This window comes from Colius striatus, chromosome 10 (assembly GCF_028858725.1).
Source record: "Colius striatus isolate bColStr4 chromosome 10, bColStr4.1.hap1, whole genome shotgun sequence".
In the NCBI taxonomy this organism is placed as follows: Eukaryota; Metazoa; Chordata; class Aves; order Coliiformes; family Coliidae; genus Colius; species Colius striatus.
The window spans coordinates 19,697,889-19,714,738 of NC_084768.1; the positions used below are offsets into that span (position 1 = coordinate 19,697,889).

Below are 16,850 nucleotides of genomic sequence, written 5' to 3' on the forward strand. Positions count from 1 at the left end.
TAAGCCCAAGAATCAGGAAGTTAAAAGTAATGTTTGAAACTCAAAATTCCATCTTCATGAAATTTTAAAATCGTACACTTCCACCACAGTACAGAAGGTAGGTTTTATCTATTAGCTCTGAAGTACACTCCTGAAGTTGTTCAGAGATCTAAAATCAGCTTTTCTGTAAATGGTAGCAACAGCTGCAGTTGCTTTGAGACTCAGTCCACTCACTTATGGGCTTAACTTGCAGAAATTCAGGTTCGGAAAAAATCCAACTTGAGTCATTTCTCACTCAGCTAGAATTCCAGATCGGATGTCCACTACATAATGGTTGTGTGATCAGGAAAGTAAGGGTACCTAGTGTCCCATCTATTTGCCTTTTAGCACTTTTCTCCCAATCAGAGCCCACACAGCAATACTTTTTTCTTAAGCCATACAGTCTCCTTCCCATATGATCACCAGGCCATGCATTATTATGAAAGCTTGTAGGAACTGAGTACCTTCAAGACCTTTATCTCTGTCTCAAAGTCAGTATTTGTTGTCTGGGAGTCACAAATCACTGGAGACTGCAGGGGACACAGACAATCAGGAAACAATCAGGAAAGTCTCGGCTTGAGACAAGTTGCTTTTCAGTGGCTGTAAGAAAACCCTGGAGCTTACCCAGTCCTCTTTTCCACCTGGAGCAGGGCCTAGAAATGTCTGATAAGGTCAGCTGTGGCTTTGTCCAGCTGAGCTGTGAAAGCCTTGAAGGATAAAGTTTTTACAACCTTGCTGGGCAACCTGTTCTAGTGCTGCATTACCCTCCTCCTGGTACCAAACTTCCTCTTAATCTCAGTCTGAATCTCCCAAAGTGCAACTTGTGGCCATTCCCCCTTTTTTATCATCTACCACTAACAAGAAGGTTTGGCTCCATAACCACTAACTTTCAAAGAGCCATAAGCTATCAGATCAATCCCTCAGCCTCTTTTTTTGCCAGCCTAAGCAAGTCCAGGTCTCAGCCTCTCTCCATAGGTCACATACTCCTGAACAAATTGACTTTGGCAGATCTCTGTTGGACCATCTCCAGATTCTTAACATCTCTGTTCAAGGGGTGGGCCCAACTCTAGATCCAGTGTTCCCAGCATATCAGCTGCACCAAGTACAGGGCATCAGCATGACTGTTCTTCCATTGCCATGTCAGGAGTCACAAAGGCAATCTTCACTCTGAGAATGGCAACTCATCAGGGCATGGGAGATTCCTCCCAAGGAGGAAGAAGAGGTGATAAGAGTAGGTTGCATGGATGCAACTGTGCAAAAGGACAGGGAGAAGAGCTGCAGAGCTGAGATGGGAGTCAAGAGCTGAGTAATAACAATACTCTACAGAGAGGTCCAAGGCACTAATGGCCAGTTGGTTCTCTGATGAATTGAGGATGATTCCAGCACAAGAGTTTGGCAGATGAGCTAGCGCGCTATGCAAAGATAAATGGACATTGATTTGCAGTAGCCACTGTATATGCAGAGCTGACTGCCTAGCAGTTCCTAAAAAGCATTAAGGCTTGCTTACCCAGATTGTCCTCAGTCTTGGTGGCTCTTCTCTCACCTGCCAAGAGACTGGAGTGTATTTTTTGAAAAAAAGAGACCAAAAAAAGGGGGGAAAAAAGCAAAAAGAAAGGAGAAAAATAAAGAGAGAAAAAAAAGAAAAGAAACCTCTACTTTGTGTGGTTCCAGGCACTTTTATCAGCCATAATGGTAGTTTAAGGAGTCCCTACCTCCTCTCTTCTCCTCTCACCTTGGGCTGCTTGTTTGTTTTGCAGAAGCATTCCACCAATGCTCTTCATCTACATGCCAGGCTAATGTTGGTTAGAACAATTAGATCGGGAAGGCAATAACCAGCAAGCATGCAAGCATTTAGTGTGGGCAGAGAATGCAAACTATGTTTTTCCATCCCATTAGACCAAGTGACTGGACACAAAACAGAATTTCTCAATGCTACTGATGCAAGGTGAGGACAAAACAAAAGTTTACAAGGAAGATCTTCACCTCTGACCTGCTTTCAGCAATCTTTTCTTGAGACCCTTCATATTCAGTTATAGGTGTGACTGAGAAAACACAGGAGAGTTCGTTGAAACAAGTAGGAGGGTCTTCATTTTTTTTTCTCAGCTGGCTGTATCTGCAAATATCAAATATCTCATCCCTTTGGACCAAAATCAGCCTAAGCATCAGAAAAATATCAAAAAAATCTCTCCCTGATGATACTATTTCCTAATAATTTTAAAATAAACAAAAAAAACAACCCAACCCCAAACCATTTCCTCGCTTTCAGCCCTTCCTGGTAATTTCATAGATGCAGGCAAAAGAAGCCCCTCGTAGTAATTAATGCCACAAGGATGCACCCATATACCAGAATCAAAACTTTCACTAAGTATTTGCTTTAACAACTCACATTTACTGTGAGCAGGTGGTGAGAAGGAAGCAGAGAGGACTATTTTGGGAACGGAAGTAATAACTGTTACTAGTCTGTCAAACAGTATGAATGGTGGAAATCTGAATCATGCTTTTACTGTATGAATGGTTAATATGCAACTATAAACAGTGATCCTTTACAAAGGATGTAATCTCCCTAACACACACATAAAAAATACACCTATTAGAAATAGATCTAAAGCAGAAATGGAGGCAATATAGAGATGGACCAGCTTGAGTTTGCTTTGGACACTTTCTATAACATTTAGGTGCTGGTGTCCAGGGCCTATATCACACTTCAAAACAGAATTAGCCCATTGAAACTAATGCTTGAAAGGAGGAGGAAAGAGGCTGTCAAGCTGGAGTTAGGGTGAAATTACAGCTACATTTTTAGCTTCCCTGAATGGTAGCACATGTGAATAAGTACTGCCAAGATGAAATCCTAGCAAGTAAATGACATACTTAAAGTGTGCCTATTCACTCACAGAGAGGTATTACTACAACGATACAGATCACGTACCAAGGAAATGTCTTGGCATATATTTAACGGGCGGCTTGCTGACACAACTCTGTGTGCTGTGTACCTTCCAGAGAGGAATTAAGAATTTCAGTATTAGAAAAAATCTCTTCACTGCCTGCAAGCAGAGAACAAACTCCTAAACTAGCAGTAGATGGTGAGTGTCCTCTGCAGTTAAAGTTTTTAAATGACCTTATTAGTTTTCCTTGTTTAAACAAGTCACTTTCTATCATGTGTTTTATCTTTTGTGTCTGTCCCTCCAGCTCCCATTCAAGGGTGACCACAGTGGTTTGTGCCTGCACAGAAGGGATGGCTCAGCTGCTCTTCTAGCAGCTGCTGAACCATCACAAATTACAGCTTACTGTACTGAACTATGTGGAAATTGGTGTCTATCTTAGTACATGGGACTGTAAACCATGGTGGTTCAGCAGCTGCCTCATGAACAGCTGAGCCAACCCTGCAGCAAGGGTAAAACTGAAAGAGATGGCAAGAATGACTACAACAGCCCTTGGGTAAAAAGCACATTTGACTTAACATTGACCTTTGGCGAGTTACACATCTTTTGCTTCAACTTCTCAGCTGTAACGTGGGTAGTTTCTCTCCCACATACTTCCTAGGAAGGGTGCTACAAGGATGTGTACACAATGCTATAAAGAATGGCACAAAAATCTGCAGAATAAGTACTCTGATGATGCAGAGCCTCTGACGAACACACACCATTCTAGTTGATCCATTAACAAAAAAAAGTGACCTCACACGATACTCTTTATGCCTTGTCCAAGCTGTAACTGTAGAGCTACAGATAAAAAAGTTCTATCACCTCTTTTTTTTTTTCTCCCCTTCTTTTTGAAACAAAATAAGCAACAAATAGATGAGTAGATCACAAGAGAGGTATGGTGACCTTACTTAGGAAAAAAGGAAATGTCATTGCTATGCCCTAAACTCTGCACTAGAGCCAGCCCTAAGGAGCAACTCTGCAAGCAGTCATTTCAGATATCATCATAAGATGCAACGCCTGTTGTTGCCACGCTACACACATGCTTCCCTAGGACAAGCTAGATATTCTTATCAGCTCTGCGTAGCAATTTCTCTACTAGATATTTTAGCTGCCTCTGCTGTGCTATTCAACTTTTGGTGTCCATTACAAAGCTATTTTAGTCCAGCTGTTATCTGTACTGCTGGTGATACATTCTGGCTGCCACCATCCGTTTCTCTCTCTTTATAAAGACATCCAATGGTTTCCTGCACTGGTTTGTCCTCTGTCTCAACATCTTGTCACAAAACTATTCTCAGTGCTTGCTACCAGCCCATTTTTTTCTATTAGCAAGAATTCTGTAATCACGATAAGAGATGTGAAAACAAGGGAATTACCTAGGGTGCTGCAATCTGATATTATATATAACCTTCCCTCCTACTTACCCTTCCTCACAGCATAGGCATTGCTCAATTTTCTCCAGCTCGTATCTGTCTTCTTTCCCTCACACTGCATGCCCAATTCCTTCAGCTACACACTTTGTGACACCTATAATCCCTACAGTCACAGCTCTCGTATGGAGAAGACCACGTTAGATATGTGTTTCTCTTGTACTCTTGATATATTCTGGTCAGCCATACATCAGGTAGCATGCTACAAGATGACACATGAAACTAAAACTGTAGTAAAATACAGAGTAAGGCATATACCCAAATAGCATATTCAAGAAAAATGAAAGAGGCTACCATGTTATATTCAAAAAGGTAATATTGGGATTTCCAGTTATTCAGGTGCTCAGTGAAGTCTACAAATTCTTCTACACATTTTTTTGTACTTGGTATTAAAAAAAGAATCATTTAAATCCTAATATTTTGAAGGTCTTCCTAAGCTTGCAAAGCTGCAAATGATATTCATTGCCTAGTGCAGACTGATTGCAATATGACTCTTCATTCATTCTACCCACACACCTGGATTAAGTACTTCGCCTGTGACACTGTGTAAACGTGTTCACTACTGGTTTTAATTCCAAACAAGAATGAACCATGTGACAAAACAAGATGATCATTTTAAGCTGTGTTTGAAATGCCACAAACAAACCCAACAGGAGTTCTGTTCTGGTCAGTCATCTGCTAGGGCATAGTTCCAGGCTGCGTCAGCATCTCAAGTGGGCTGTTTTCACAGATCCCTTTTCTGATATGTTTTTCCTACATCCCTGTGCTCACAGGTCTTTAATGAAGCCTCTCGTGCATTTCATTTCAGTTGTAATCACATCTTTTTGGTACAGCCCAAAAAGGGTCATGGTGTGACATGAAGCTGTTTCTGGTAATAGGGAAGGGGCTGTAAAGACAGTTCCTGTAAGAAGTTGCTCAAAGCTCCCCCCAGCTCTGAGCCAGACCCACTTCTGGGGCTGAGCCAACGAAGTGCCCCCCGGATCACTTTTTAAGAAGAAGAAACCAAAAGAGGAAGCTTCTTTCTGTTCCTTCTTGCTGTTCTTTCTTCCTTCTTTTCCTGCTCCTGGTAGAGGAGGGAGTTGGAGGAGAGAGCAGTGACCATGCAGACCCCAGGGTCACTGAGGGAAGAGAGGAGGAGGTGTGCTGGAGCAGAGACTCCCCTGCATCCTGTAGAGAAGACTGGTGAAGCAGAGATTTGTGTGCACTTCATAAAAGATACCTGTACCAGGGGCAGTGACTAGGCCCAGAGGAGGCCATGTCCTATGTGAGGGACCCTGTATTGGCAGAAGCTGTAGCTGCTGGGAAGAACCCATGCCAAAGAAGTTCATTAAGGAACTGGGACTCTGTATTGGTGCAGGGGAAGAATATGAGGAGTTGTCCTCCTCGGAGAAGAAAAAAGCAGCAGAGCCCATCTGTGAGAGACTAACCACATCCACCATTCCCTGTCCCTACTGAGCCGTTGACGGGGGAGGAGGTAGAGATATTGGGAGCAGTGAGCTGGGCCTAGGAAGAAAGGAGGGATGGGGGAGGGAGATCTAAAAGTGCTGGTCGTAATTTTCTCATCACCCTGCTCCCTTTTTGCTTTTGGTTCTGTTCTGTTTCTTGTACACAGTAGAATAAACTTTCCTTACTTTCCTCTCTAAGTCGAGTAGTGGAACTGTAATTGGCAGTGAGCCCTCCCTGCTCTTGTCTCAATCCACGACATCCTTGGTTATCTTTTTATCTTCCCATCTCTCTGGGGCCTCTGCTGTCCTAATGAGGGTGTGGGTGGAGGGGGAGCAGCGAGCAAGAGACTGTCATGGTGCTTCTTTTCTCAGGCTGCCATAAACTCTTCCTCACAGCTCCCTAGGTTTTTTTTGCTCAATGGCATCTCAGGTCCAGGAGTCCTTAGTGCTTTCTTATGTCGTGTCCGTGTCACTTCTCAGGTACAGTGTCAGACTGTGCATGTTTGTCTGGGATGGTGCTGTTCTTCTTGGGGCAGAGCAGTGATAGTCAGAACTCATAGCCCCAAGTAATTTGCAGTTTTCTCTCTTAATCCCAAATCCACTCTGTTTCTTTTCAGCCTTCTAATCCACTAATCAAATAAAAAAACCCAGAACTCTACCTGCCTTTCTTATATAATAAAGAGTTAAAATAGTACTACTGGTAAGTACAAGTAAGTAATACAATTGCAAAGTGTTAAGTATCTAGAGAAATGGAATTTTATTTATCTTTGTGCAGAATAGTCACAGAATAAAATTCTTTGGCATGAAAAACCCAACTAGGCTCTTACCTGCTTTTCACCTTTGATAACAATGTGATCAAGGCTGTGTTATTGTTTAGGGATGCATGTTATTTTTGTGTGTGTGTGGCTGCTGCCTCCCTTAACTCTTCCCTTCCTCTGGAAAGCGTTGGAACGATGCTCTTTGGGCCACCACAGGTAAAGTGGAATAAAGAGGGGAAACTGGTCCAAATTTGGACTAGGGAAACTACTGAAATGGAGCTTTCCCCTGTAATTTTCAATACTTGCCTTTTCTTTTGATTTCCTAGATTCCAACATGTATAATTATAGCAAACAGCAGCAGGCAGCTAACTGGTTCTTTTAGGAACTGCAACCTGAACAGGGATGAGGCAAGTTACAGAAAAACCTGTTTTCCAGTACTTGGTATGAAAATATAAAGCAAAGGAAATTCCAGAAGGACTCAAAGTGAGATAGAAAGTAACTCAGAGGTCCAAAAACCAGCAGGAAAAACTAAAATCCACCAGGAAACACTAAAACCCAGGAGGAACCAGTTCGAGCTAGCTGCAAAAGCTGCATTCCTATTGTCCTGTGCGCAGCTAAATCCCAGGGCCGTCCCAACGCCCCTTCGTGTGCGCAGCAACAGCCCAGCTTTCTCGAGCACCTCGCAGGCGGAGGTCGGGACAGATCCCGGCGTCTGGAAGCCATTTCGCTGGCGGCATTTCCCGCACCGCGGCGGGACCGCGCTGCCCTGCGCCCGCCGCGCGGGCTCGCACTTACCCAGTCTGGCCGCGCCCTCTGGCGGGTACTCGGGGAACTGTCCCTCGGAGGGGACGCTAACCGTCCGGCGCAGGCAGCGCCCCTTGGCCCCATCCCCCGGCGGCTCCTGAAACCCGTCCGGAGACACCTGCATAAAAACAACACAGATGCCGACAGCTGTCAAAATTGTTACTGGGCCACGCTGTTAACAGGATATCTTGAGAGGAATTTCATTTGCTACTTATCTGGTGGTAAGTTTCAGGTGTAGTTTGGTACACCCAGCCTCACTGCAGCAGTGGAGAAGCACTAGGGTAGAGGCAGCTTGGAGAGAGCTGCATACAACCTGTGCTCCACAGGTATCAAGGCACCACATAGCTGACCCATCTAGCAGGGCAGTCCTGCCTTTCAAAACTGGTTCTCCAGTGCCAGACCCCTTTGTACCCAGCCTTGCCTATTTCCATGCTAGGAAAGTCAAGCAGAGGCTGCTTGTCAAGGGGCAACAGGTACAAGCTGGAACATAAGAGGTTCCAAAGAAACACAAGGGAAAACTTCACTGTTCAGGTGAGGGAGCACTGGAATGGGCTGCCCAGATGGGGTGTGGAGTCTCCTTCTCTGGAGACATTCCAAACCTACCTGGCTGAGTTCTTATGTGACCTACTCTAGGTGGCCTTGCTCTGGCAGAGGGGTTAGATTAGATGACCTTTCAAGGTCCCATCCAAACCTTAGAATCATGGAATCTTTTCACAATCCATCGCCACATCCTTGAAAACATCCTTCACACTCCCTTTCTGAGGACAGATGTTCTGAAGAGCTCCAAAAGATGCATAACAACAAAGGTCCTCCAAGCTGGTGAAAGAGTAGGCACCGATAGGGACTACACAGGGATACAAACTCCAGCGCTAAGGCAAAACAACCAAGGTGTGACTGCTGTTGCCAACGGTTACGTAACCAAGCCCCTAACAAGTGGGTGCCTGGAGCACCAATGAGAGGGACTGCACATGAATACTAATTGGTATCTCTAGGCCCAAAGAACTGGCACAAAGCAGGGCCAGAAGTGGGGTGTGATGGATTAACAAGCTTAGATAGTCTTTCCACATCTCAACCCCTAGTTGAGGAAAAGGGAATTCCCTGAGTCTGGTGGATGCTCTGAGTCACCTGTCCAAGGAAGGCATGCCATGCCTCCTGCTGACCTGCTGGGTTAGTGTGGTTAGGGCCATGGTTTTGTTAGTCTTTGTGTGCTCAGACACCAAGTTTAGCTCTAGATAGGTGAATTAATGGATTTGCTGCTATTTTGACTTGCATAATTGTGTTACTGAGTTACTGAATTTCTTTTAACAACCCGGATAACTGTACTCCTGATCTGTAAGTTACTGCAACATATGACCAGAGGGGGTGTGGAGGCTCCTTCCTTGGAGGTCTTCAAGACCCACCTGCACATGTTCCTGTGTGACTTGATCTAGGTGACCCTGCTTCTGCAGGGGGGTTGGACTAGATGATCTCTAAAGGTCCCTTTCCAACCCCTACCATTCTATGATTCTATGATTATTTAGAGATAAATGGTTTATCCCTAAAGCTGTCAGGCTGGTGTCTGTTACCATATCTGGAACCAGTAACTTAGTGAGGCTGCCTTAAGCCCTTATATTCAACAGCTGGAAGAAACCCCAGGGATGAGGGACAGAAGCAGCATCCAGGGGCTGGAGGCAGGCACAGCCCCTCAGTGCCTGAAACACCTCAGCTCACTTTTGATGAGGAGAACACTACAGCTGCAATACATGCAATATGGTAATTTATTTTCATCCAACTATGTAAAGGACAGCTTGCGGCTTAAGGAATAGAAGCCCTTGTCATATTTCCTGTGCTGCTGATCCTTTTGCATCTTCAATCATCTCTGAAAACTGAGTATTAATAGCAAACAAAAAGATATTATTCATTTGCACTGAAGGTTGTAAAAGATGTTAAAGATACTGCACTATTTTAGAAACAGGCTGCACTACAATGGCTCTCACAAACTAGTTCTGGCATTTCCTGACTTTTAAGCACTTAGCATTCTCTTAAGGCCATTTTTAAATGCTATTTAATACTATGCTAGACTATTTGTCTCCTTCAAATGGTGTTCATTTTTCAAAACAAGTTTCCTGAATCCCTAGTGGTCAATCTGTTAGGGCTACTTTCTTGGCTGGTATGTTTTTAACAGTAGCTGCTTTGCTGGAGAAAAAAAAAACAAAACCAAACCCAAAACAGTGTGAGAGCACATTAGGAAACTCAGCAGAGACAAACTTTGTTAGTTTATGCTACACTCATTCAATCACGATCACATATTAGATTTCCAGTTTTCACCTGGAGGCTCCATGTAGTTGTAGTATTCCCCTCTAAGTGCTCTTCTGCTTCACCACTACTGCCAAATTCCTTCAGAGCGTTTTTTGGTGAGATGCTGCAAGCTTTATTTCCAGAATGGCTGTTACCAGTCATGCCCCACACCTGCTTCAGCACATCTTAAAAGAATCAAGTTACCACCTCTGATCCTTCCTTCTCAGTGAATTTGTTGCATCTACACCTATCTGCTAGCTCTATCCCAATCCTGTCAGGTAAATTTCTCCACTATTGGAGGTTTTTTTAACTGAGAAATTAAGATAGTCCCTTTTATTTCAAGTATACCTCTTCAGCATCTGTGTGTGCTTTCAGACATGGGACAACAGAAACATTCTTTTAATCCACTGATGTGAAAAAAAGCACTACTACTACCCTGATAACTGTATATAAGAACAGTGATGATAGCCAAGAGGGCACTATGGACTTGCTGCTGAGGGTGAGAAGGAGAATAGTGATCAAGTCCATGCTGTCCTTTGTGTCCTTGGGAAAAGCAAACAGGCTGCAGCACACCGGAGTTGATGTCAAAACCAAGTTTACTTCTGCATGCCAGAGATTGGATTTATCTTCAAAGAGGAACGGAGCCATTAACAGGAAGACTGTCTGAGAGCTCAGGTCTTGATTCTAGGTCACTTAGCCTTTTGTACTTAACATTTGCCTAGACTAGGAAAACATGTTTGGACTGCACAATAAAAAAGTTCATTGGTGTAGCTACATTAATCTGATGCAGCACAGTCCACACCAGCAAAGCTCTTGGTTTTGGTAGTATGTTTACAGTGTCTTGAGAAAAACCTGGTACTGTTTATTTTAGTCAATAATTCTATAAACTGTGTAAGGAACAATGTTTTTCTGTTTCATAGTTTCATCTACCCCAGAGAATTTACAAACATCTCACTATTTCATGGTTAAGATGAAAGAAGGTAAAAAGTAACAACCCCTTCTAAGTCTTACTTATAAGTGCCATGTTATTTTAAGTAACGCTCCTCCAAAACCATAGTCTCAGCCCATATTGACAAAAAAGAGCTAACTTCAAGGCTGCAATTTTTATTGCTTGGCATAAGATTACCCTGCTCTTAAAAATACAGCTCTGTGAATATACCAAATGAGCTTGGTCAGCAGCTCTGCATCTCTAGGGGCTGGACACACTTTTATCAACCGCCCTGTGGTAAGTCAAATGGATTCACAGACCAGGTGGCACTGAAACACAAGCAAATGCACAACTAAATACCACGTAAACATCAACTCAGATATCTGCAATCTTCCCCACCCTCCTCCAGTCCCTGCCATTCCAGCAAGCTGTTCAGCAAAGGATCGAAGAGAATGACACTCTTGCAGAGACAGGATTCTAATGGCAATTTAAGCTTTCAGCTCTTTTTTTCCCCCTCTAGCTTTGTTATCCTGTTCTTTGCCCTAACGAGACTTCACCAATCTGGGAATCGTCCAACCCTGAGCTCATGTGCTGAAGCTGATGGTTCAGGGCTGGACTCCAAGCAGCGTAAGAGAGTATGTAGGGATAGTCCAAATGATGACAATTTTGGCAATCTTGACAATTTTGATCATAGGCCATATTTCACAATGATAAGTTCAGAGTTTGGACTTTTGAAAAGCATCACATCTCACCTGCCTGTATTTGGGATTTCTAGCAGGTTTTTAGATGAAGAGATTTCAGAAGAAACGGGAGTAAGAGCTTTAAAGCATTTAATGCCTCTTAAAGGCAAACTGAACTAGACCTTTCTTTAAAAAAAAAAAAAAAAAAAGAAGTTCAAGATTGGAAAGATCAAGACAAAAACTTCAGAACTTGCAACCTCTTCTGAACTAATAGGAAGTCTGGAATCAAAACATCACAACAGTTGGATAATTCATTTTAATTTTTACTTTCCTCTAGAAGCTTCTAAGCTGACTAAAATGTTAACACAGAAATCCATTTTATAAATGCTGACAACAAACGTTTCTTTGGGATTTTAGAAAATAAATCATTTGAATTCATTTGATAATCGATGCACTCTTTTCTTATGACTGGCTTCAGCTTTGACAAGCTACTATTTACAGGTAAAACATTTGCTGTAAGATACCAATGTGACAGGTCTTTTGAGAACAGCAGCAGGCATTTCTGAAGAACCTCCCCTGGGGCCCCATGCACCAGTGTTTGCTCTTGCTATTTTCTCTTGGGAGCATCCTTGTGGCTTCACTACCAGTGTCAATCAAAGGGGACGGAAGAATAGGAAAATAACATCAGAGATGTCCTGTCACCAGTCCTAATAAGTAGTAGATCTTGTCACAGTGAATGTAGGTCTGGAGTATCTTTTGCCCTTGATTAAAAACAGCTCCAAATTCAAGAAGATAGAGAAGGTTTTGGGTGCAGAGAGGAAAGAGGAAGAGTCTAAGATACTGAAAAGTGTTGTTCGCCTTCATTTCCAATTGAACACAAAACAAAAAGATGCTGCAGGACTGCAGCCAAGTTACAAAGACTAACTAAAAACCAGTGTAAAACCAGATACAGCCATTTGTCACATCCTTCATTGAAGTGTTGTGCAATGGACAATCTATCTGAAACTGTTCCTCATAAACATGAACTCATCCCCCTTCCTTGTTTACGTTGCACCAATTTCGCAGACACTTTTACAGTGCCCTCATAGCTCTTACCCTATGGAACAGGTTTCACAAAAGATGAAAATAGCTACACCTTCTTGACAGTGGGAAGCTCTCTTCCTCAGAGAAAAAATACCTGATTTGTAAGTGAATTAATCTAGACCTGTTCTCCTAGTCTTGGAAAATGCTCCTAGATGTTACCACACCATGATGTGTTGTGGTAATTGCACATCTCCTGTCACTCACGACTCCATATTTGTTAAGTTCTCTCCTACAGGGATTCATTTCCTTTCTACTTACTTTTTGGTCATCAATCTCTTCCCTTCATTAATAATCTTCATTCTTCAGTCTCATCTATTTTCATTTTATAAAGTTGACAAGGTGTCAAGTAATTAATATTTTTCTACACTGCACAAGATGATACCATCAGACTATTTTTGGCTAAGTAATTACAGATATTTTTGGATCAAGTTGTACCTTGAAATTTCTCTGGTTTCCAGCCTACTCTTTTGCTTCCACGGTGCAAAATCTCTCTTGCACATGCTCTATCTAAACTGTTTTGTCAAAACATCTATAGCAGTAGGATGTTATAAGGAAAGTTTTCTTACTACTCTGTTTCTGTACTGTTCTGTCAGTCTGAAGAATCTGTGCAATTCATAATGCTGTATTTCAACAGCATTAACTGAAAGAAACCAAATGTAGCATTAGACCTGGAACACTTGAGACCTCTTTCATTTACCTGTTTGCATTTTGTACATTTTGCATGTTTTCCTACTTTTTGGCTTAACATACATAGTTGCATAATGATTTTACAAAGCATTATAAGCATCAAACATTTCTCTTCCCCTTCAATTTTGCACGGGCTAAGCTGTTCATGTTTTTATTCCATGAAGTAACAAAGCAAATGCCGAGAATAAAATGAGGTGCTTTAGCCTTAGTGTCTTCAAATTATGCCAGCCTTGTGATGATGCAAGTGCTCCCGTTCAGCTGTGAGGACACTCTGCTGTTAGCGTCTCTTCCTTCTTCCTTCTCACCCACCCCCTTACTGATGAGTATCACTCTGTCCCTCACATGTTTGAAGATCCTCCTCGGCAGTCCGAAGAAACTCTGACCTACTCAGAATCAGCAGTTGCCATGTTCAAATGAGGAACTTCTCCACCTTTAGCTCCTGCTCCCTATCACCTCTTTTTGGGTTAAAAATAAACCTCCTCCAACATTACCTTTCCAGTAGTTTGACTCTAAACATAATCTTCAATTTTCTTCTTTAAGTAACTTTCCTCTTCCACATTCACCTGGTCTTTTGCTTGGGCTCCCTGTGCCTGTGGTCCCACCCATGAGCTTTTTTTTATTCCCCTCCTACATACTTTACAACCATTATACTCTTCCCAAACATCTCTTCCATTGCTGCCTTAGGCCTTTGCTCACTCTGACTTTTAGATCACATTTCATAGAGACTCTTTGCACTCTGAATGACTTACCAAGTGAGTCACCTCCCCTCCCCTCCCCTCTCTTGTGAAAACGACAAGGTATATTTCTGCTTCAGATAAATTAGAAGAAAGTGCAAATCCAGAGTGTCAGCTCTGTGTCTCTCTCTCTCAACTACGAGTTCTAAATGTTTTGTGTTTCTGTAAAGGATTGTAGTACACTGCCATGTGTACTACAAGAAGCTAGACTTAAACAACCTTTTATTTTCCTACAGAGTACTCATGCCTTTGCAAGGAGTTCCCTTTTTCCTTTCACTTAACAAGTAGTCCCAAATTACTTGAAAATCAGAATGGCAAATCTGACTCCAGCTACCATCTTCTGAACTAAACCACATCAGCAGCATGTGGAGTCACACCTCCACCAAAGGCATGTCTGTGTGGCCCATCTGCATGCAGCATTTCCCAAAACAAGCTATTTCTCATCGTCATAGTGCAGGCAGGCTCCTTTGAAAGCACGCTGCAAAGATTCACTCTGCTGCTGAGGGGTTATTGCTGTACTTGAAACCCAGGCCTTTTATAGCCCGATACTGAGTTTCTTCAGCTTGCAACCAAAACTGGAGTGCACTTAAACATAGTACATAGTGATTTTTATCAGAATTCCCATCTCTAATCCTCAGGATCTAAGCAGAAATCTTACTTCCAGCAAAATGCTTTCAACTGTATGTGGTAGGAGAAATTAAAACCCCGTAAGTGCATGATTACCACCTTCAGATAATGATTTGTGATATGAGCCAGTGTTGTTTTCAATTACATTTCTTCTACAAGATGCATCCTTTGAGCCCAGCTGTGCTGCTACAGTACAGTTTTAGGAATAATTCTCAAATGTCCTTAAGTTTCTTCACTATATACTTTCAATTTCTTAGGTGACGGTCCTGTCAGACTAGAAAGAATTACATAGTAAACAAACACCATGATATAGGCCTTCTATATCCCCTGTGTTTGATCATCTCTCCTACGCGTTACCATTGATGTTGTTCTCTTCTAATAACTTTGAGTCCTTCTCTGAACCATTTCCTCCTACTCTCTCTATGCAAGGAGATATTTCAGCCCTTGTAAATAAACATGATTGTAGTTGAAGACGAATAATATCTATACATCAGAAACAGGTCTCATATTCATATTTTATATCTCCTCCTGAAATATTTATTTTTAGACAGGGTAAATCTACAGCAGAATAATTAAACAAGCAAACAAACTCAGGAGCGTTATCAAATGCTGCTAAAGCTCATGCATTCGTGACAGTCTGCAGACATGAAATATCACAAGAAAACATATCATGGCGTAGTCTAGGAGAAGGGAATTATCAGCATTTGTTTGTTCAGTGTTTCAATCAACTAAAGCATGCCTATCCTTTAACTATATTGACATTACATTCATGGCAAGGCACGATGCCAAGTACTGCATGGTACACATGCATACCCCTCCTACCCCTTACCCCCCACCCCCCAGCAAGAGTGACTTTAGAAATAAAGCAAGATGGTTGAAATAGCTTTGAGTATTCATGTCATGGGGCATCTGATCTTCCTTGCTGCATCTAGCAACAGAAAGAGCAAATCTCTGCTTCAATTTACCTTGCTACTGCAGCTAAGATGACTGCACAGTGTGAAGGCTGTACACACTTTCTCTGCCCAGCACTCCACAGACATAAATCCCTTTAACACTACCTTTCGGTCTGCACTGTAGTGAGGAGGTAGTTTTACACAGCTGTGGTGGCTTTAACTACCATTAAGAGCAGCAATAACACAGGGAGATGTAGTGACACACAAACACAGGCTGTAAAACTACAAGAAGGAGTTTTGGATGCACGGTTTGCTGTCACTTCTTCCACACAACCAGCATCTGGGCCAGCTGGATTATAACTGTGCGTGCTATGCCATCCATACACAGAACAGGTTAGCTCTGCTTTCCTCCCTTTCACTAAACTTGTGACCAAAATAAAGGGCAGATGAAAAAAAGCAGCCTTCCTGTTTTACCAATAAAGGCCCAAAGGTAAATCCCAAGTGGCCAACATGAGCTTCTCTTACCTCTTTCTCCCTGTTGAGCAGCACCAGCTGGCTGTCTGTCAGGATGCAGTACTTCCTCTCCCACGTGGTGGTTTCAGTGTAAGGGGACTGGCCGCAGGACAGTCTGTGTGTAGGTGGTCCTTTCACATCTGTAAAGAGACAGCCAGAATCATCAGCATGTGACATTAATGACTCTCTTTGCTTGTGCCGTTCTGCAGCTAGATGCGACCCCAAAACTGCAATTTGGACTTGGCAATGCCTCTTTCAGCATATTAAAAAGTAAAAAGCTGATCCTGGCAGGCATCCATGTGGAACACTACATAAGGTACACTATGAACACTTATTCATCTATAGCATGGACTTACACAACAGCAATACTGGGGATGAATATAAACATCTTTGTCAAAGACTGAAATTAATCAAAAGAAAAGACCAGAAGCTCTCATGTAAACGTCATCTTTCTTCCATTCCCTTCTCAAAAAGGTGGATGAATGAGTAGGGCCTTGAATGTGCCCTGAATCAAGATTATTTGAGACTTAAGGACAGAGAGACATAGTAAGGAAGGTGCGGATCAAGGAAGGCAGAGGTGTCCAGGACCTCCCCTTGAGTATTTCAGGAGCCCATTAGGCAAAATGAGTGGCTAAACCAAAATGTTTATTAATGTTAGCTTCCTGTTAGTACACATACCAAGGGCCTGCTCAGAGCTCAGCACAGACGCTTCTTATAGCTTCTACCCAGCTACACCACTAGAGGCCAGTGAATCCTCAAATAGCCAGCACTTCCAGTTGCAAAGCAGAGAGCAAATCCAACCACAACCATTACTCGTTGAGTAACAAACCCCTCCAACTGACTTCAGTCCTTGCAGATCCTGTGTATGCCAAATCCCACCTAATTAGTAAAAAAGCTGCATCATCTTCATGCTCTTTTCCTACATGTATTATCAACTTTGCCTCCACAGTGAAAGGAATATGTAAGCTTCTAAAGATGCAGAATTAACTTGAAAGGTGTTTTTCAGTTTCTAGCTCTACCTCATATTGCATGAGGATTTTTGTGATCATTCAGAA

The 16,850-nt window shown here is 42.5% G+C and overlaps 1 protein-coding gene across 9 annotated transcripts in view; it reads right to left on the bottom strand.

Moving 5' to 3' along the window:
• The window catches only part of RASAL2 (RAS protein activator like 2), a 187,673-nt gene that overhangs the window by 89,065 nt on the left and 81,758 nt on the right, over positions 1-16,850 (bottom strand). For all 9 annotated transcript variants that reach the window (XM_062004135.1, XM_062004134.1, XM_062004133.1 and 6 more), the window contains exons 2-3: positions 15,808-15,935; positions 7,365-7,491 (exon numbers count right to left, since the gene is read on the bottom strand). In XM_062004135.1, the coding sequence (XP_061860119.1) occupies positions 7,365-7,491; positions 15,808-15,935 (255 nt within the window). The remainder of the gene's footprint in view (positions 1-7,364; positions 7,492-15,807; positions 15,936-16,850) is intronic.